Below are 22,966 nucleotides of genomic sequence, written 5' to 3'. Positions count from 1 at the left end.
TTTTTTATTAGTTTTTAGTTTTTTTTGTAGTTTTTGCCTTTTTTTAGTTTGACAACTTATTTTTATATATATAGATAGTTTTTTTTTTTACTTATGTCCTGGTCGTCATTTATACTCCCTGTGTCCCGGTGCTTTGTTGATTGCTAATCGAACATTCCTTTTGTCCTGGTCGCTTTCTCTTTGAGTGTCGTCATTTATTAGTTTTTTCCTTTTTTTCTTTTTAGTTTTTTATTGGTTTTTACCTTTATTTTAGCTTATTTTTCAGTTTTTTCCTTTTTTTAGTTTTTTTTTATTTTTTATTTTTTTTTAGTTTTTTACCTTTTTTTAGTTTTTTTAGTTTTTTTAGTTTTTTAGCTTTTTTACTTTTTTTATTAGTTTTTAGTTTTTTTTGTAGTTTTTGCCTTTTTTTAGTTTTTTCAGTTTTTTTTTTAGTTTTTTATTGGTTTTTACCTTTATAGTTTTTTTAGTTTTTTAGCTTTTTTATTTTTTTTATTAGTTTTTAGTTTTTTTTGTAGTTTTTGCCTTTTTTTAGTTTTTTCAGTTTTGACGTCACCTGATCCAGTTTTTTCAGGTGACGTCACCCGACACATCCATCCACACATCCACAGACAGACAACTTATTTTTATATATATAGATATATATATATATATATATATATATATATATATATATATATATATATATATATATATATATATATATATATATATATATATATATATATATATATATATATATTGGTTTTATATATTTTATATATATATTTTGGTTTTACTTGGTTGTTTTACATTTGCTGTTTTTTTTCATAGGCATGTATTTTGGGGGTGATACCTGACGCGGGGATGCCATGGATATTCTGTGGTAGCCACAAAACTGTGCTGGGTAGAGAATTTAGAGTGGCGAAACCCTATATACGCCAGTGTATTCTCCTGATGAGCCCTTATGTTGGGTGTTGCCTCTGAATTATTTGTCTATATTATTTTTTCTATTGTTCGGTAAATGACGACTTATACTTATTGACGACATGACTGCCTGTCCATGGATTATTCTTTATGGTTGATTGTGTGTGGCTATGCTGTTTGACCTATGTGATTGTATGGATGAGTAGGGTTAAGGCCTCATTCAAGTGCTGGTCTATATTAATCACTAATTTAGGAAAACAGTCTTCCTTTTCTCCTTCTGTCTCTTTTTTTTTTTTTTTTTTTTTTTTTTTTTTTTTTTTTTTTTTTTTTTTTTTTTTTTTTTTTTGTGTTTGTGCTGTAGCATTGGTGATTTCTCTTTTCATGATATATATATATATATATATATATATATATATATATATATATATATATATATATATATATATATATATATATATATATATGAATTGAATTAAATTTATTTATAACCCGTTATAATACACATAAAAACGGAGTATAATGTGAATGAAAGAAAAGAGGAAAAAGGAAATGACCTAAAAAACTACACTAAAAACTTTGCAACACTTCACCTTACTTAAAAACAATTAAAACATACAAAAACGAAATATTCATTGAATCAAAATAGCGCTCCATGGGTGCCGACCAATTCTACTATTATAAGCTTCTATGCTTTTTCTGATAGAAGCATTCGGGTCTATGATGCCGTATCTTTTAATGACCATGGTGGAAGGGCAAGCAGGTATTTGGCATACCGGAAATAGATTCGCCGAAGTTCCTTCGTCTCAGTTATCGTAAACGTACGCCAAAAAGGTGCAAGGTATAGGAAATTCGGGAGTGCAGAAGCATTGTAAAGTTTCGCTAGCAGTTTGCGGTTGAGTCAAAGTTTGTTTGCTACCAAGCTTCTGTATGCAGGTGCTGTTCGACGTTGGAAATGAAGGATCAAGAGCCTTCTAGTTGCTTTAAGAGTTTCACCAATAGGAAGCCCTAAAATATTTCATTTGTGGTTTTGGGGAAACTGGCGCGCCGTCGAGATTAATAGTAAATCCTGCTCGAGTTTCAACCCAGTTGAACAGAACCACGTCCGATTTTTCTCTATTGATTGTAAGGTTAATCTTAGCATATTCTTTACTTAAAATAGCAAAATTTCTTTCGAACGACTGTACTGTTCGACTGCGGTTAAAAATATCATCTGCATAAGTGATTAGTGACACATCAATCCCTTTCAAATACACGAGGGAACTGCGCTGGATTGTGTGTTCAGGATACAGTTATTAAAGGCAACTGGAGAGGTGAAGGCACCCTGTCTGACGCCTCGACGGATTGGAATAACGAAACGTGTTATGGTCCCATCAGGTAGCTTGATTACAACAGCAAGATGGTTATACATATCGTACAAAGCACGAATGGCAGACGTGTCAACTCCCCGTTTATATAGCTCAAGGAGAATTTGTGCGTGAATCAGAGAGTCGAAAGCATGGCTTACATCATGACTCCCTAGGACGAGCGAATCACCAGACTTATCAGGCATCTATAAGTATTGACGACAGTGCAGTAAGCGCGTGGGCACACCCTAGGCCTTTTTGGAAGCCAAACTGATATGGCGGCATGTAGCATTTATCTGTAAATTCTGGCATTACGAGTGTTTCAAAAATCTTGCAGAAAGTAGTAGCAACTGTAATAGGGCGATATGAAGAACACTCATTCAGCGATTTATTTTTTTTTTGGAACAGGAGTAAGACGACCAGAGGAGAATGAGGTTGGAACTATTCCAGTTGTGAACACCATTTGGAACATGAGATCAAGGTGACAAAGTAGTAGGGGACTTCCAAGAAGAATGTGTTTAGCACAAATATTATCTGTACCCCTCGAAAAAGGTTTCTTAATTTTTTGCGCAGGATTTGTAATATCAGACAATGAAACAATAAACGTGGATATACTAGCTGATGAGGTGGCGCTTCGAGCCACCCCAACACCTAGTTGGTGGGGGCGCTTCACCCCCACCAATTAGGTCGTTGTCGGTTTACCGACTCTTGAACATGCAACATATAATTGTCCATGGGAAAAACAATCCGAATTCAGATCTATACCTCATGATTCTAATGATTGCCCTTGAGCTTTGTTGATGGTGATTGCTAATCGAACATTCCCTGTGTTGTCATTTATATATCCCCCTGTGCCCCCGGCGTCCCCGTTGTAGTTGTGTCCCTGTGTCCTGGTCGTCATTTATATTCCCTGTGTCCCGGTCGTCATTTGTGTCCCGGTGTCCCAGTCTGTAATTTCTCTTTGAGTGTCCCGATCGTCATTTACATTCCCTGTGTCCCAGTGTCCCGGTCGTCATTTGTGTCCTGGTGTCCCGGTCTGTATATACATTCGTTTTTGAATTGGTCTTTTTTTAGTTTTTTACCTTTTTTTAGTTTTCTAGTTATACCTCATGATTCTAATGATTGCCATTGAGCTTTGTTGATGGTGATTGCTAATCAAACATTCCCTGTGCCCCCGTCGTCATTTATATATCCCCCTGTGTCCCCCGGCGTCCCCGTTGTAGTTGTGTCCCTGTGTCCCGGTCGTCATTTATATTCCCTGTGTCCCGGTCGTCATTTGTGTCCCGGTGTCCCGGTCTGTATATACATTCGTCTTTGAATTGGTATATGATGAAATAAATTTTTGTGTTTTCCCCTTTTTTCTTTTTAGTTTTTTTTTGGTTTTTACCTTTCTTTTAGTTTTTTTAGTTTTTTCTTTATTCTTTTTAGTTTTTTTGTAGTGTTTACATTTTTTTAGTTTTTTTTAGTTTTTTTGTTTTTTCTTTTTAGCTTTTTTTGTAGTTTTTACCTAGCCAAGGTTCGAACCTGCAACCTCTCGGACCTAGAACCTGGAACATAACGCGCTACCAACTCAGCTACTTCGGGCTTGAATACATTTGTTTTTGAATTTGTATATGATGAAATAATTCATAATTCAGACATCATATGCGGACTGACAGACAGACAGACATAACACATATACAACTTATTTTTACGTTTTTCTCCTTTATTTTTCAGTTTTTTTCCTTTTTCAATTTTTTTTTCTTTTTTTGTTTTTTTAGTTTTTTAGCTTTTTTAGCTTTTTTTATTAGTTTTTAGTTTTTTTTTCTTTTTAGTTTTTTTTGTAGTGTACCTTTTTTTTAGTTTTTTCAGTTTTTTCTTTATAGTTTTTTTGTAGTTTTTACCTAGCCAAGGTTCGAACCAGCAAACTCTCGGACCTAGAACCTGGAACATAACGCGTTACCAACTCAGCTACTTCGGGCTTGAATACATTCGTTTTTGACTTGGTATATGATGAAATAATTCAGACGTCATATGCGGACAGACAGACAGACAGACATAACACACATACAACTTATTTTTATATATATAAATTATATATATATATATATATATATATATATATATATATATATATATATATATATAGTATATATATATATATATATATATATATATATATATATATATATATATATATATATATATATATATATATATATATATATATATATGTGATTCCTCGGCACGCTTTCTGTTCTTACTTTCTCTATCAGCCGCTAGCCTGTTTTCTTGCTGTTCTTGTGATTCCTCGGCACGCTTTCTTTTCTTACTTTCTCTATCAGCCGTAAGTTTTTTGGCGTAGACTCTTTGAGCAGCTTCCTCGGCTGTTGCCATTGTAGGTTCTTCAGTCATTTTACAATTAAACATTTTTCCGTCCACGATCTTTTTACAAGTAAAAATTTGTCTTTGAACGATTTTCTTAAATACCTTTGATGACGTCATCGTCATAACAAACATGACGACAACTATCTTCATGACGACATGACGACATGTCGTCATGTATATATCTATATATATAAAAATAAGTTGTCTGTCTGTCTGTGGGTCTGTGGATCTGTGGATCAGGTGAAGTCATGTTTCGGCTGACGTCATGAAATTAGTTGCCGTCATTTTTGTTATGACGATGCTTAGTATATTGTAAAACACATTAATTTGGTTAATAATATACCATTTAAAACACCAAAATGAACATGCTGGAGTAGTCACTCGGTGAGAGAGGGTGTCAGAACGGAGAATGAAGGTCCCAGGTTCAAATCCTGGTTAGGCTAAAAAAGGTAAAAAACTAAAAACTAAAAAAAAACTGAAAAAACTAAAAAAAGGCAAAAACTACAAAAAAAACTAAAAACTAATAAAAAAATAAAAAAGCCGAAAAACTAAAAAAACTAAAGAAACTAAAAAAAGGAAAAAACTTAAAAAACTAAAAACTAAAAAAAACTAAAAAAAAGGAAAAATGAAAAATAGAAGAGAAAAAGAATACTAATAAAATTAAAAATAAAAATAAAAAAAATAAAAAAGATAAAAAGCTAAAAAAAGGTGAAAACCAATAAAAACTAAAAAGAAAAAAAGGTAAAAAACTAAAAAAAAATTCATCTAAAAAACTAAAAAAAACTAAAAAACGTAAAAACTAAAAGAACTAAAAAAGTAAAAAAAAAACTAAAAAAAGGAAAAAACTGAAAAATAAGCGGGATATAAAACAGGGGGATATAAATGACGACCGGGACACCGGGACATAAGGAATATAAATGAATCAGAAAATACAACTCATGTTTCCAAATGACGTCGTTTGGAGCCCAAATTGAAAATCCAGATCAATTTATGTCTACTTTTAAAGTAAAAGGGCAAATTTATCATAGAGCAGGGTCTCTTCTACCATTCTCAGGCGAGAATCATAAATTTTTACAATTGTACTTCATCAGTGATAGAAATTCTGAATTGAATGCACGTTGCGAAATTTCTCCCAACATTGAAAGGACAATCGTTTCCCAATTACAACATCTTTTCCACGAAAATAATAATTTATTGCGTCTGTTCAAAACAGCCATCGATTTGATGCCTACTTATACGCATAAAATTGTTATTTCCGCTGACAAAACGCCTCCTGGCCAACATGTGCGTAGATACAATGCTCCAACTATCGACGAAGTGGCCATCGTTATGGTCGGTGATCAGTTTTTACCTCGAGATATTATTCTCAGGGTTTCCACCACACGTGCTACAACTAAAAATAGGCCTACCAATAATACTTTTAAGAAATATAAACCCACCAAAGCTTTGCTATGGCACTCGACCTGCCGTAAAAAAAACAATGGAAAACCTAATAGAGGCCACAATCTTGACAGGGCCTTTTGAGGGTGAGGCTGTTCTTATTCCTCGCATTCCCAAGATTCCAACGGATCTGCCTTTTCAATTTAAAAGAGCTACAATGGCGCGCAACTAATATGGCGTGTAACGACTTACGCGCGCGGGGGGGCTTGGGGGGGCGCGAAGCGCCCCACCACTAGGAGTTGGGGTGGCGCGAAGCGCCACCCCAACAGCTAGTATATATATATATATATATATATATATATATATATATATATATATATATATATATATATATATATATATATATATATATATATATATATATATATATATATATATATGTATGTATATATATATATAATGTATATATATATATATATATATATATATATATATATATATATATATATATAAATAAAAGAGATTGATTCGAAGTTTGAGCTGATTATGGTTATGTTGTGATTTTTAATGGAATGTACATTTTTACTTGTTATGGCCGTACGTCTACAAAACTGTAAAGTTTTTCTTGGTACGGCAGCATTTTGTGAAAGATGTGTTTTGGTCCTGTAGGTAATGAAAATAAATAAATTAAAAAAAATTAACATTAACACTTAAAACGAACAGAAATCATTACATATATGAGGAGAGTTTCTCCTCCTCAACTCCTCACTTTTTACGTTAAAGTTTTTTAAGAACTTTTGCAAAAAGCTTTTTATAGTTCTAATTAGACAGAATTCAAACTCTAGCGTAAAGAACGAGGTGTTACGGAAGAGCAACCCCCTTCATATTCGTAATAAGATCTGTTCAGTTTAACTGTTAATGTTTCTCCTTACTTTTAGTTGAAAAAACTTACTTTTCTTATTGAATTCATTATTGTTTTTTTTAAATATCGATATCCTTTCCCGATATCCTGGGGCCACTGGGTCGATAATATAAGCCCTGAATAAAAACGGTAAAAAAAAAACAATACGATATTCTAGAACCACTGAGTCGATACAGTCACCCCTGGGAAAAAAACACATAGAAATAGACACACATCAGTGATCTTTCTTCAGGCAAAAAAAAAGACTCCATATTTTTGAAGATAGGGCTTGAAACCTCTACAGTAGTTTTTTCTTCTACGCTGAATCTGATTGTGTGATTTTCATTAAGATTCAGGGTATTTCCCCCTTTTTCGAAAATAAGACAAATTTTATCAGGCTTACAACCTATGATGAGTAAGACAAAACTTAATGAAACATATTTATTAAAATTAGAATAGAATCCGATGCCTTTGATACGACTATTGTTGTCAAAATTCCGTTTTTAAACGTTTTGGGTACTATTAAGCCGGGTAACTCCTTACTTATACTTCGTTATCACAAACTGTTTGATAGCTTAATGATAAATAATGGTTGCAAACCATTCAACTCCAGACAAGGTGTTCCTGTGGTTATAATCCTATGTGTTAAAATGGTTATAATCAAGGTGTTCCTGTGTGCATAACAAGATGCTGCGACATAATAAAACTTGCTAAAATACATTTCTTTGGATTATAGTCAGAACAAGGCCACCAACCCCTTCCCTTTGCAGCCCGTACTTATGGTAAGTGCAGCACTACTGTGCCAACAGTTTTGGTAGGTGCAAAACCTCTCACTGTACCTTGTATTTCAGTCAATCTAGACTTTTCTAGGTGCAAAACCTCTCACTGTACCTTGTATTTCAGTCAATCTAGACTTTTCTAGGTGCAAAACCTCTCACTGTACCTTGTATTTCAGTCAATCTAGACTTTTCTAGGTGCAAAACCTCTCACTGTACCTTGTATTTCAGTCAATCTAGACTTTTCTAGGTGCAAAACCTCTCACTGTACCTTGTATTTCAGTCAATCTAGACGAAAGCACTTCTTCCATAGAATCAAGTTTTTATAGATAATAATATGGAATCAAACAGTACGCCGTAATGAACTTAGTAAGGAGCGACCCGGCTCAATAGTAACCGAAACCCTAGAAAACGGAACTTTGATACCAATAGTTACATCAAAAGAATCTTATTTTTATGCTGATTTTAAATGTACAAGTGTCATCACATTTAGTCTTACCCAACAAAAGTTACGAGCCTGAGAAAATTTGCCTTATTTTTGAAAATAGGGTGAAACACCCCTAAGGCTCGTAGAATCTTAATTAAAATAACACCATCAGATTCAGCGTATCAGAAAACCCTACTGTAGAGGTTTCAAGCTCCTATCAACACAAATGTGGAATTTTGTATTTTTTGCCAGAAGAAAGATCAGCCTTCGGATGCGTGTTTTTTGTTGTTGATTTTCTTTTCTTTCCCATGGGTGATTGTATCGATCCATGGTCCTAGAATGTCGCGAGAGGCCTTTTTCTAACGGACACTAAAAGTTCCAGTAATTTTTAAGCGACCAAAAAAGTTGGAGGGCACCTAGGACCCCTCCGAGACTCATTTTTTGTCCCAAAGTCACCGGATCAAAATTTTGAGATAGCCATTTTCTTCAACATAGTCGAAAAACCTCATATTTATGTCTTTGGGGACGATTTAACCCCAGAGAGTCCCCGGGAGTGGGGCTGCAAGTTACAAACTTTGATTATTGTTTACATATAGTAATGGTTATTGGGAAGTGTAAAGACGTATTCAGGGGGATTTTTTCGCGTTGGAAGGGGGGTTGTTGGGGGAGAGGGGTTATGTGGGAGGATTTTTTCATGGGAGAATTTATTATGAGGGAAGAGAACTTCCATGAAGGGGGCGCAGGATTTTATACCATTATTTAAAACAATGAGAAAATAAATAAAAAAAAGTTTTTTTCAACTGGGAGTAAGGAGCAGCATTAAAACTTAAAACGACCAGAAATAACTACGCATATAAGGGGGGTTTTCTCCACCTCAATGCCTCGGGTCTTTCCGCTAAAATGTTTTTAGTAATTTCAACCATTTATTATACGGCCTTTGTTATTCAGGGGTCATTCTTAAAGAGTTGGGACAAAATTCAAGCTTTAGTGTAAAGAGTGAGTTATTAAAGACGGGGCGAATCTCCCCATATATGTAATAAAAATATACAAATATAGCAGTTTGTTACGTAAGTTAATTCCTAAATTACGTATGTTTATTACTAATAAAAAAGTTCGTAAATAAATAAAATAAATTCTAGTAGCCTAAGTATCCAAAATGGAGGGCAACTAAGGCTCCTCTCCCAACCTTTTCTTTTTGGTTAAAATCGTCCGACCAAACCCTGAGAAAGAAACTTAGCCAAAAAAAAAAAAATAAATAATATATACATTCCATTTCAATTACTCAATTGCGGTAAGCCAAAATTAAAACATGCATTAGTTCATAAATGTTCAGAAATTAAATAAAAAAACAAACATTTTCAACTGAAAGTAAGGAGCAACATTAAAACTCAAAACGAAGTGAAATCGATCCGTACATGAAAGAGGCTGTCGCCTCCTCAATGCCCCGCTCTTTACGCTAAAGTGTTTTATTGTTTTATTGTTTGAATTGTATTTTGTATTGTATTGTATTGAATAATAATAAACTTCTTCTTCTTTACATTACCAGACTGAGTTTTAATTCTTCTAGTTCAGAACGCAGAGTACGGGTAAGTTATAAGAGTTGAACCACAGCTTAGATATACATTACAGTTATGAAAACTCGATTTATTTTTGGGACACAGTGCGTTGTAGCGATCCTAACGGCTGGAGACAGGAAACTGGCAGCCTGAATCTAAAAGTCGGAGCAATTCACAGCTTAGATACCAATATTAGGTTCCCACCTATGGTATTGTAGTACGATCTACGCGTGCGCCAAGTTCAGAGCTCTGTACCAAAAGCTTCTCATGGGCAAAATTGGAGTTTTCATAACTGTATTGTATATCTAAGCTGTGAGTTGAACCTACGACTAGTGTCAATAAAAAAAAACATCAACACAATCCTGCATTTGGTATGTCTTCACATTTTTAAAGCGTCTTGATTGTGTTTTTCTCAGAAGAGGAGATCAGACAATTATTGGTACTCTAAATTCGTCAGTTAAACCAATTTTGCTTTTTTATTACATTGAGAAATTGCCAAGAAACGCCAAAGGCTAGATTGTGCTAGTGATTTTTATCGAAATTAGCGCCAGTTTCCACTCTTAAAAGATACCTATACTCTTTGGTTCCGAATGCATTGGTAAAAACTAATTTTAGAATATTATCATCCAGATGTTTACCATTTTCAGTGATTTTTTATTATTATTTATTTAGAAAACATATGTACAGAGTTACACACAGAGAAAGCTTTCCAAAAAGGAAACGGTTAATAGAAGAAGTAGAGTAAGAAAATTTAAAGACCAGAAGGGCTGACTTTTGAAATATGACTCAATACATTATTGTGTATATATTGTAACCTTAAAACAAAAACAAACTGGCTATTAAATGAATATTATTATAAAATTAATATGTTCATTAGTATAATTACTTTCTCATCTATATTCGATTAAAGGTCCAGAGCTGTATATGGAAGTTCAAAAAGGTCAAGGACCCAGAGGCGTGCCGCTACAAGGTCCAGTCTACCTTGGAGACCCTTTGACCCTACTTTTCACTGTACATGATGAGAGCTTCGAGTTTGACACCAATGTTTTGAATTGTTGGGCGTCCGATGGAAATGCTGGTGGATATAACTATGGTGCCGTCAGATATGGAGCACCACGTATGCATGTCATTGAAAGAAGTTGCTCTCAAAAGCCGAAAGTTTTTTCAAACTTTCAGAAAGAAAATACATACTTCCCAGGTAGTTTCAAAGACCTATCTAATGTCTTGTTTAGTATAAAAAAGAAATGAGAAACTAAAAATCAAATAAATGAATATTTTAATATAGTAAAATATATTTTACTTCGTTGTTAAAATGAATACTTTACAAGTTGGCTGTGTCTTCTCTAAGATACAAGTGCGACACATCCTCTTCCGTTTTAAGTATAAAAAAATGGAGTGAAGTCCATTTTTATTCTTGAAAAGTACTTTGAAATCAGCAAAGCATTGTAAGGAAGAAAACGACATCTCAGAATTAAAATTTAATTCACAATAATTCTCTATAATAATGCGTATAATTTTTAGTTAATCAAGAAATGACATTTAAAGATGTCAATTGTAAATGAATTACTAAGATGGTTTATGATTACATGTTATTCTGAGTTAAAATTTCGATTGCGCTACTTACTTGCAATATTTTGGCGATAAAAGTTAAAAATTCTATCCCAGTGCACAGGACTTCTGATAATTGACACTATAATGCAATAGTTTATCGTATCCAGATAGAATCTGTCTTATTATAAAAGCAATTATTGGTAATTAGAAAGCGTTACTCTTCTTTTCTTCAATAACACTGACTAATCCTTTGATAGTTCTTTAGGGCTGCAGTACTGCTAATACTAAGTTCCTTTCAATCATCATTATTTGGCATGATGTAGCTCCTTACTATGCTTTCAAAATTGATCGTATTCGAGAAATTTGCCCTTAGATTTAATTGAATTTTAAAAAGAAGGGTTTAGAAAAAAAAGCGATTTGAAACTTAATGCAAGTATTTTTACACAAACTAGTCTTAAAGAGTGTCTGAGGTCAGTAGTTGCATGTGTGAAGATTACTGTAATATGAGCTTCGTAAAACAACACGCAATACATCACAAGATGGCTTACAATATCTACTAAAGTTTGAACACTATAATATTCTTCATTAGAGATATTAGTTAGTATAGAGATGATAAAGTACAATATACAAGTTGAAAAAGGAAGAGAAACTAAATTAAATAGAAAGGTTCTTTCCCGAAGAGTAGAAAGTAGTTTTAAATTTTGAATCAATCAATCAATCAATTTATTACTCCCAAAAGAAAAACTATTACAAAAGTAAAGCGGTTACTAGGCCCTTAAGCTTTGCTTGTAATGGACCACAGAAAACAAGAATAAAACACATTTATAAAATAAAAAGAAAATACTGGAACAAGACAAAGACATTTAACAGATAGGATATTTAACACGTAGAAGATTGAAAAGGAGATTTAACATACAGCTGAAAATGATCTTAAGAGAAGAGAAGAGAGACATACAAATTAGGATAGAATTAAAAAAAAAGAGAGAGAAAAATTATTGAACTGGAAAGACCCGACGAGAAAAAGCGTTTCCAGAAAGAAATTGAGGGACATCAGGAGGGATGCAGCTCAACAATAGAATTTATTCATAAACAGGAGACCTCCGAGCTGCTTTTGATGATCGTTTAGGTAAAATAAATGTGCAAGAAGAACTATGTGAAGAAGAGGATTATCTACCTGAGCCTATCCGTGGAAAGAACTGTTGCAGAGGCGGTAGAACCGTACCTAGAAAAGCAAAATGTGCTAAATAAAGATTACTTTTACCGACAATACGATCCAATAGGGGTACTTCAGTACCATTATAAATATCAGAGGAAGGGTAAATCCAAGGGAGAAGAAAATTAGCTTTCACTGCCCTATTTTGGGTTCTTTGAAGTGAGCAGAGAGGAGATTCGTTAGTGCTACCCCAGACAGAATAACAATAAGAAAAGTAAGGAAAAATAAAAGCTTAATAAAGAGAAAGCATAACATCTGGGTAAAGAAATGAGTTAACCTGGTGCAACATTGAAGACTGGCAAAGGATGAGGGAACGGGTGTGAGTTATATAGGGTCGAAAGAAAGAAAACAGTTAAGATACGCACCAAGAAAGTTCACCATAGTAGCTTGTGATTATATATTGCAACACAAGTCCTATACATGCAATTAGAGACTTAAAATACCCTTAAATACTAACTTTAGTGAAAATCAAATACAGAGTGTGAAATGTGTACTTATTATATTTTGATTTCAGCTACTTGATTGACCACTTGAAATCTCTGAACGGTCACAACACGATCGTTAAAAATGTAGGTTGCATAGTGTGTTTTGTTTTAGAACTCTCATTTTGCAACATGACTCCTATACTTGCAATCAGCGACTTAAAATACCCTTAAATACTAACTTCAGTGTAAATTAAATACAGAGTGTGAAATACGTACTTTTTTTCTAATTTTAGATTTTGATTTCAGACACTTCATTGAGCATTTAAAATCTCTGAATGATCCAAGTTGAAACAGGTGTAGGTCCAGTTTCTTTGTTGTTTTTTTTTATTTGAGGACGGGAGCAGTAGCGTAATCTCGTCAAAATTCTGGGGGGGGGGGGGGTTGGAACCAATTTTCCAAAATCAAGTGAAATGACGGTGAAAACTGAAAAATGATCCAAATATTACCATAAAGGCAAAAAAAGATATGCTAAAGAAAACTGGACTGTTTCTCTGGATACTTGACTTGTGCAGGCTTATCTTAGTTTTGAAAGTATTTTTTGCAGAAACAAAATTTTAGCTGGGGGAAAGAGGGTGAACTCAGGTAGATGGAAAAAGAACTAATTTGTGTTTGGTGGGGGCAGTTGTCCCCAGCCCCATAGTAAATTACAGCTCTCGACAGAGGTATAGGATCTTACCTTGGGCCTTTATTATATAATTGGTAACAGATCCCAGAACTATATGAGTCAAAATTGGTGGAGCATACTTATACTAATAAAGTTTTAAATGGGGTGAGGGCTCAGGGCCTAAAAACCCTGAAATTTTATAGGCCGAAACAGTATATGATCCCGATACTTCTAAGATATAAAGGTATGTACACCTTTCTATAAAATCTACTTATGAAATCTTTGTTTTAAATGGGATATTTTCTTACATGTTGGTTTTTTAGCCTGAGACTCCACAGATAATCTGAACCTTGGAGACAATCTTTACTCTTTGACTGTTCCGATTAAAATGGCTATTTTGAAACTTTGATCTGATGCCACTTGGACCCTAGGGTAGCCCAAATGCAAAAAACAAGCTTTGAAAGCCAAATTTTGCCATTCTGATTGGCTTCAGCTCATAAAATGTACTTTCAAGTTGTAATCAAGCGAACCCTCCCCCAAGTATCTATGAGCGTTTGTTCTAATGTTGAGGTCTGGAAAAAAATGTCTGGGAGACGCAACTCTTATTACTACTGTGCTAAATAGATTTAGAATTTTCTTTTATAGAAGAAAAATGAATTTTACTGACTCTTATTTTTTCTCAGATAAAAGAAAACCTGGTGTCTCATAAAAATAATTTTTGAAATTTCTCACAGACGAGCATATGCTAATATTTTCTTTTTCTTTTTACGGTTGACGTTCGACAGAATTCTTTATTTAATTTTAATTGGAATACTAATATTATCTAATTTAAGCTGTACTACTTTAATCATTATGGCCGTGAAAAATGAACATAAGTAAGGAATACTACAATCTTCAGTTTCAAACAGAAAAGAAATAAATAAACACCTTCTTTGCATGGTCAATAAACTTTTCATACTTACTCACTTGAACTTGAAAGAACAACTATATGACCTTTTCAATGCGTAATTTACAATTTTTCATTTTATAAAGTCAAAAGGATCATTGCGATTGAAATGTACGAAGCCTCACGAAGCCAACTTGTATTGTAAAATGAATTTCTAAGCATAAAGTTACAGAAATTTCTTCAACTTTGAAGAGAAGCGACTGAAAGGTCAACTTGAGAGGAATACTCCAGAACCTATCATCAGGAACCTCACTACTTTAAAGCATAACACCTTAACTGCATTATGCCGTTGAGGCGTTATGCTTTAGATCCTTGCGTTCACGGATCCTTTTTATCCTTGCGCTCAAGCTTTGCTTCAGGATCTGTTGCACTTATTGTTGCTAAACGACTTCCGAAGATCAATTGAAAAAATTTTAAGGTTTATTTATATATAAAAATACTTTTTGAGTAATTCAACTTTTAACAAGTGTTGTAAACAGTAAATACTTGCAACTTTAAATTTTTTTTTTAAATTTAATGGGAAAAACAACACTATTGGTCAGTTTTTCCAAATTTATGGATATTCCAAGCACACCTGGAGGAATAAATGGGGGTAAACTACAGATAAATGTAGGGTAGTTATACGAAAACCCTATCGAATCGTCCAGGAATTATTCTTCGACAAACTACTTTCGACATTGAATTGATATAGTTAGAGGTGTGTTTCTCTGTAAAAATATTTATTACAGTTATTTTTCTTTTAATATGTATTGTAATATTGTATCGTATATATTATGCATGTATATATTATAATGTTATATATGTATATTACATTGTTATCTATCTATATATATAAAAATAAGTTGTCTGTGGGTCTGTGGATCTGTGGATCAGGTGACGATCCACAAAAAAGGTAAAAAACTAAAAACTAAAAAAAAAACTGAAAAAACTAAAAAAAGGCAAAAACTACAAAAAAACTAAAAACTAATAAAAAAAATAAAAAAGCTAAAAAACTAAAAAAACTAAAAAAACTAAAAAACTAAAAAAACTAAAAACTAAAAAAAAAACTTAAAAAAAGGAAAAAACTGAAAAATAGAAGAGAAAAAGAAAACTAATAAAATTAAGAATAAAATAAAAAAAAATAAAAAATATACAAAAATAAGCTGTCTGTCTGTCTGTGGATCTGTGGATCTGTGGATCAGGTGACGATCCACAAAAAAGGTAAAAAACTAAAAACTAAAAAAAAAACTGAAAAAACTAAAAAAAGGCAAAAACTACAAAAAAAACTAAAAACTAATAAAAAAAATAAAAAAGCTAAAAAACTAAAAAAACTAAAAAAACTAAAAAACTAAAAAAACTAAAAACTAAAAAAAAACTTAAAAAAAGGAAAAAACTGAAAAATAGAAGAGAAAAAGAAAACTAATAAAATTAAGAATAAAATAAAAAAAAATAAAAAAGATAAAAACTAAAAAAAAAGTAAAAAGAAAAAACGAAAAAAACTAAAAAAGCTAAAAAAATGGTAAAAACTAAAAAGAAAAAAAGGAAAAAAAAACTAAAAAAACTAAAAACTAAAAAAAAAACTTAAAAAAAGGAAAAAACTGAAAAATAGAAGAGAAAAAGAAAACTAATAAAATTAAGAATAAAAATTAAAAAAAATAAAAAAGATAAAAACTAAAAAAAAAGTAAAAAGAAAAAACGAAAAAAACTAAAAAAGCTAAAAAAAAGGTAAAAACCAATAAAAAACTAAAAAGAAAAAAAGGAAAAAAACTAAAAAAAATTTTCATCTAAAAAACTAAAAAAAACTAAAAAAGGTAAAAACTAAAAGAACTAAAAAAGAAAAAAAACTAAAAAAAGGAAAAAAACTGAAAAATAAAGGAGAAACAATCTAAATAAATGACGACACTCAAAGAGAAAGCGACCGGGACAAAAGGAATGTTCGATTAGCAATCAACAAAGCACCGGGACACAGGGAGTATAAATGACGACGACCGGGACACAGGGACATAACTACAAAGGGGACGCCGGGGTGCACAGAGGGATATATAAATGAATAAAATTAAGAATAAAATAAAAAAAAAATAAAAAAGATAAAAACTAAAAAAAAAAGTAAAAAGAAAAAACGAAAAAAACTAAAAAAGCTAAAAAAAAAGGTAAAAACCAATAAAAAACTAAAAAGAAAAAAAGAAAAAAAAAACTAAAAAAACTAAAAACTAAAAAAAAAACTTAAAAAAAAAGGAAAAAACTGAAAAATAGAAGAGAAAAAGAAAACTAATAAAATTAAGAATAAAAATAAAAAAAAATAAAAAAGATAAAAACTAAAAAAAAAAGTAAAAAGGAAAAAACTAAAAAAAACTAAAAAAGGTAAAAACTAAAAGAACTAAAAAAGAAAAAAAAAGAAAAAAAGGAAAAAAACTGAAAAATAAAGGAGAAACAATCTAAATAAATGACGACACTCAAAGAGAAAGCGACCGGGACAAAAGGAATGTTCGATTAGCAATCAACAAAGCACCGGGACACAGGGAGTATAAATGACGACGACCGGGACACAGGGACATAACTACAAAGGGGACGCCGGGGTGCACAGGGGGATATATAAATGACGATGGCGACTCAGGGAATGGTCGATTCACAGGTGGGACATAGGGACACAACTACAATGGCGCGTAACTAATATGGCGCGTAACGACTTACGCGCGCGGGGGGGCTTGGGGGGGCGCGAAGCGCCCCCACCGACTAGGTGTTGGGGTGGCGCGAAGCGCCACCCCAACAGCTAGTATATTATAATGTGCATTTTTAGGAGCGTTCACTAGCACTCAATGGTGTTACTTTAAAGCATTTCGATTCCCATCATCACCACGTATCCTTATTACCTGTGAAGTCGAAGTTTGCTACAGGAAATGTCCTTATGAACAGCATACTTGCAGGTTAGTGACATAATTTATTAATTTTGTTTTATATATGCGCATATGTTTAAACGTGAGTGTCTATGTGCGTAAAACGTGTTTTTATTCATTTTTAATATAATATTCAATTGATTTTGCTGACATTCAAACTGAGCCTTTTTGTATCATGTAAATTCAGAAGATGTCTCAAATATGGTTATTTATTTTTGTTTGATTTTTAAGACATTAGTTTTTTTTAGCTTTATATTCTTTTTAGGCTTTATTGTCTTCGTTTTTTTTTTCATATGCTTTGATTTCCTGAGTTGAGGATAGACCGTCAATGTCGGTTTGTATGACTGACCGGATTTCTAAAAGTAAGCTGTACAAAAAATGCGGTTCAATCTCGCTTACTAAGGCTATAATGAGAGACAGGCGGAGATGGCTTGAAAAATTTCAGTGGATGAAGGCCAACAGATTGCCAAAGATGGTTCTTGTTGCCATCTAGGAATAAACCAAAAGCAATTCGTCCCCAAATGGGATGGGAGGATGTCGTAAGGAAATATTTAAGGGAATTTAGAACTTCTTGTGAGGGTGTAATGAAAGAGGCTTCCAATCAGTCGGGATGGAGGAGGACTGTGCGTACCTGCATTGGTCTCAGGCGGTTTTGTGCTACAGTGAGTTGCTACTAGTAGCAGTAATATTATTATCCTTTTGTTTTTATTTTTAAATCTTAGAATGTTGTGCTTTGTCGTGATTATCCAATTTCATCTTTAAAATCATCTGCTTGAAAAAATATGGTTTACTGCTATTCAAAAATTTGTTTGAGTGCAAATAGCTTCGTTGAAAAAAACAAAAAGGACCAAGCAAAATTTAAAATGTAATAAGCTTGTAAAATGCATGAAAGGAAAATAGAGGAGACATATAGAGGGGAAGGCATAATACATATGCAGCGTGAAATGTAACTATTATAAGCTCTCGCGGGACGAATTCACATTTTGAGTTTTGACACAGAAGAAAAGGAAAAAAAAAACATATAAATAACAAACCCCAAACATAAGTAAGAAAACCCAAAGAGATAAAAATGAAAATTTACATAAAACATAAAAAGAAAAAGCTCAAAACGTCAAAAGGCGGTAAAAAAAAAGCGCAGTCGTACTAAGAGAAACAAGGAATAAAACTCTAATAAGTGAGAAATCTAGGAGTAAACCAAAAAGAGAAAACAATGGTGATGTGCAGTCGATTTGTTCTGTTATAATGGGAGCAATTGTTTTTTTTCACATCTTAAAGGTATGACAACAGATGAGGAATTAGATAGGTACAGGGTGAGAAACACTACCGAACAGGTTAATTCTGAGAGAGGGTTCTTTTGGAGAAAATATTTTCGGTGTGAGGGTTGTATACTGGATGTTTAAGTGCAATGTTAAAGGTTGTTAACCACCTTTCCTTTGCAAATGTTTTTTCTTTTCCCAAAACGGTACATCTCAAAATCTTAGTGCCACCCCTTTTCATCACTTTTTGCATAATCCAAAAGCTTAGATGAGTCAAAAGTAGCAATTAAATGAATTTGTTTTTAGTTTAGTGTTATGCATATGGGAATGCATTTATATGGTTTCAAACCTTTCCCCTTGAAGTTTCCTGACTTTTATAACGACTACTTATAGTTTCCACATAATTCTTCTACACGTTACTGTTTTGACCAAATCCCCAGTAGTTTATCCCTTGTATCCCTCCATGGGTGGTTGGATTCATATATTGGGAAAATCTTCCAGATAATGTAGTTTTTTCATTGCCTTTAAACAGAATTATAAAGTTCAGACATAGTCAGATACATGGAAAAATTCAAAAAACATTAGAATAAAGTGGACAAATTGTTCAACAGAGGTAAATAAGAATGTTCATGCACTAAAAGGGATTACCACAGGGTCAGGTTGCTGGGGATTTGATTCTTACTTCCTAAAAAACTAAATTTTTAAACCAAAATTTCCAATAAAAACCAAATTTTGTACCGCTTGTGACCATTGTACCGCGTACCGCATGTGATGTGCATCGCGTTGTCTTACCGCATATGACCATTTATGTACAGATACTTTTTTAAAACCTTGCCTTCATCTTTAGAAAAAAGATTTGGCAGATTCGAAACCGCCCTCCCACCCTTAGAAAAGGTTCAAACAATACCCTAAGACGTTGAGATAAAGTTTGTATATATTTATAAATAGCATTTATTAACGCAGAGGATGATTAAACGGAAGGGGTAATATGTTTGAGATGTGAAGTTAATATGTTCCATTGACTCATAATTTTGTACGTCTGACTGTAATTTTGCATGTCCATTCACATAAAATAAAGATTAGTCGAAATAATATATAAAATGCATTTTGGCAATTGATTTTTTGGCAATGTGAATATTCTATATGTCAGGTGGTCCAATTATATACTAAAGGGTACTAAACACGATAGCGTTTTCAAATACAGTGACAAATATAAAATTCTAGACATTTTCCAGAAAAATCCTAAAGAAAAAAATATGAATATTTTTTTTTTTTACCAGATACTTATGTAGGCTACAACACCTTTGCACTAATAGATAAATGAAAATATATGGATTTATGAGTAACGGGTAGAACTTTTATACTGTACAGTTCACATCTGCTAAACTTAAATGTCTCTATATTTTCATATTTTTTTCTCTGTTGTTTTATGTTTTATAGGTAATCCGATTTTACGTATATCGTTTGAATAAGTTTTATATTTCTTTTTTTTGTGTCTTTTGTTAAATTCACTTTGCATACTAGAAAACTACTGTTCCAAGCTGGAATCTTCTTAACGTAAAATAATTTCACCTTTAATCTTTACTCAGTTAATCAACTATAAATTTTAGGCTGGGAAATACAATTTTAAATACAATTTTAGGCTTGGAATACATAACTAACGCTGTAATCCTGCATAATTGTAATCAGTCATAAAAACTACAGAGTGCGAACTTAGTCCATTTTTTAAGTACGTTGAATCTTTAAAATAAAATTCACAGGGATTTTACTAAAGCGTTATAATACTGAATTATACATTGATACTTTTAGTGCTTACAATCCGGAGCATACTCATTATCGTGGTCGTCGTTCAGTCGGAAATGAAACAGATGATATACCAGTAAAAACAGAAAGTGTCTCAAGATCAATCGAAGTCCTAATGCCCAACGACACCAGTCCCATTGGTAAGTCTCCTTTCACTATGATAGATTTGTAAAGATGGCTTGTGGATTAGCCAGTGTACGTCAGATCAGGGTTGCCACTTCACTTTTATGAAATCACTATTTAACCGACAAAAAAATCACGGCATTAGGAAACAAAGTACTGTCTTCCAGAATTTTTCGTACATGTAAGGCTAACTGCTAAAGGAGCCCTAGGTAAAGGTACACAAGCTGTTTTTTTTGTTTTTTTTTGCAAAATTCTAATTATTCAACTTTTGTTAACTTCAACTTCACAGAATTTTCTTCTTAAGATAAGATAGTTCTAAGATAAGATAATTATTGAAAAAAAAATATAGAACATTTTGCTGAATCCCCTAACTTCATGTTGCTGTAGTGTTATTACCCTAAGAGGTTTTACATTTTCAGCAAACATTTTAACAAAGTGAGACAGGAGGGAGAAGGACGTTAAAAGCAAAAGTTTACCTCAGTATTTCTATATAGTGTTGGAGACCTGACAGCAGATCAGCACCTACATTGTATCATTATAGGGTAAATCATAGTTGCAGTGGTAGTTGTAGTATAGTAAACAACGAAACATGTTCCAACGTAACCTAACATAAAAATAAAAAGAACGTGTTGAAAATACTGGCTGGTGCGACTGAATTGCTATATGTAGCCGATTCAAGAATAATAACTATTATCTCAATTAGTCTTAACAGCAAAATGTTATTTCTAAAATAGATTCATGGTAAATTATGAAAAATCTTCAAAAATGGTGCCGGATTAGAAAAAAAAATTATACCGTCGGAATCAACATGGCAGAAAACATAGCGCAGGATATTTACGGCCCCTTGGCATGAAGAATATAGAAAATCACTTTCTCTTTTTTCTTCTAGTATTCTCAATTCTCAGAGAATTTCCTCTTATCCCTTCCCCACTCCTTATATAAAGGATAATTTTTGGCTCATTTCAAGTTTTAGTTTTACTCTTTTCTTTGAGGTACTAGTTTTCGGCTAAGAAAGGCTTTACACTTTTCCCTGTGTACATTTTTTATTTTTTTCAGAGATGGAATTGTCATCATTCGTATCCATATCAGGAATCATCTAAATGTCCAAACTAATTGGACAGTAGTTCTAAATTGCCAATCCTTGTGGTAGAGGAGTAGATAAAGCCACGTTCGGCCACAAACTGGATCACGGTTTAATTCCCCGTGTTGCAAGGAAATTTAAATAAATAGTTGTAATTACTAAACATCACATCATTGTTAATACAATTTTGAAAATAGTAACAAATTAAAGAATCTGAAAATATTGTTATTTCTAGCTTATTTAGGAATGCTAACTATTATTTTGATTAATCATAATCTTAAAATGTTATTTCGATAACAAATTTATGAAAAATTCAAAAAACAGCCTAAAATCCATAAGGAATGGATTTCGATCAAAAAAAGAAGCACACCAATGTAACCCCCATGGCCTAAAACCCTATACAGAAACATACAGTTCCCTGGCCCTGGCAAACAAATCAAAAAAAAAATCTATTTTTTGTATGAGCTGATCTCTCCTCTTTTTTTTTCCACTCCTAGCGGGGCACTGGAACATCATAGAGAGCTGTTTAAGGTCTCATTAGAAAGGCGGTTCCTATATCTAGTGCCTTTTGTGATTTACAAAGTGCAATATTTAAAATAAAATCAATTTTTTTACAAAAACTGCATCTGCGTACATAAAATGATGTTATAATGCATATTATGTCTCATTTGAGTGATTCTTCAGCTTGATTTTATGGGGTTTGTTCAAACAAACCATGGCCCATGGCATGAAAAAAAATTTTTTAAACACGGTCAAATGAACTAATAAATATTATCATTCTAGGTGTAATTCTACAGAATTCTTCGAGCTCATTTGAATCGGATAGATACAAGCCAACAGTGGTGGAAACATATCCATTTTATGAAATAGTCGCTGGTATAACATCGTGTCTTCTTTTTCTTGCTCTTTGTGCGTTGGCTACTATATATTGGAAGTTAAATTTAGTCCGTAAATAGAAGTAATTGTTTTAATTTTGCGAACAATACAAGTGTTTTGTTGATTGCATCTTTTTAAACATATATGTAGTTTTATCACAACATCAAGAAATAACTCCACTAAGAAGATTTTCCACAGCAAGGGGGGGGGGGTAAGTACTATCACAAGTTTTGCTACTGCAACGACATGATACATTTGTCTACTTGTTCACTAGGAGGCATATCATCCTCTGGCATCAAGTCTTCCCCCATACAGGGTCGTTACTTACCAAAATGTTTGGGGGGAAGCAAGAGATTTTACTGATTGGCTGGTCATTTTTACCGACTGTTTTTGCCAAAATCGGCATAGTGTCCGTTCCGAATACAATACGTAAAACCACTGCCCGAGTCGGTAAAACCCCTGCATTTACCAACCAAGATTCAGATTTCGGTAGGTATTATGT

The 22,966-nt window shown here is 32.8% G+C and overlaps 1 protein-coding gene across 1 annotated transcript in view; it reads left to right on the top strand.

Moving 5' to 3' along the window:
• Positions 1-22,591, top strand: part of LOC136039781 (uncharacterized) — a 68,555-nt gene extending 45,964 nt beyond the window's left edge. The window contains exons 6-9 of the mRNA XM_065723651.1: positions 10,564-10,851; positions 17,229-17,355; positions 20,391-20,524; positions 22,372-22,591. Of these exons, the coding sequence (XP_065579723.1) occupies positions 10,564-10,851; positions 17,229-17,355; positions 20,391-20,524; positions 22,372-22,544 (722 nt within the window). The 3' untranslated portion in view covers positions 22,545-22,591. The remainder of the gene's footprint in view (positions 1-10,563; positions 10,852-17,228; positions 17,356-20,390; positions 20,525-22,371) is intronic.
• Positions 22,592-22,966: the final 375 nt, after the last annotated feature.

This window comes from Artemia franciscana, chromosome 20 (genome assembly GCF_032884065.1).
Source record: "Artemia franciscana chromosome 20, ASM3288406v1, whole genome shotgun sequence".
NCBI classification, from domain to species: Eukaryota; Metazoa; Arthropoda; class Branchiopoda; order Anostraca; family Artemiidae; genus Artemia; species Artemia franciscana.
The sequence above is the reverse complement of the archived record's forward strand: the minus strand, read 5'-3'. Positions and strand labels throughout refer to the sequence as shown.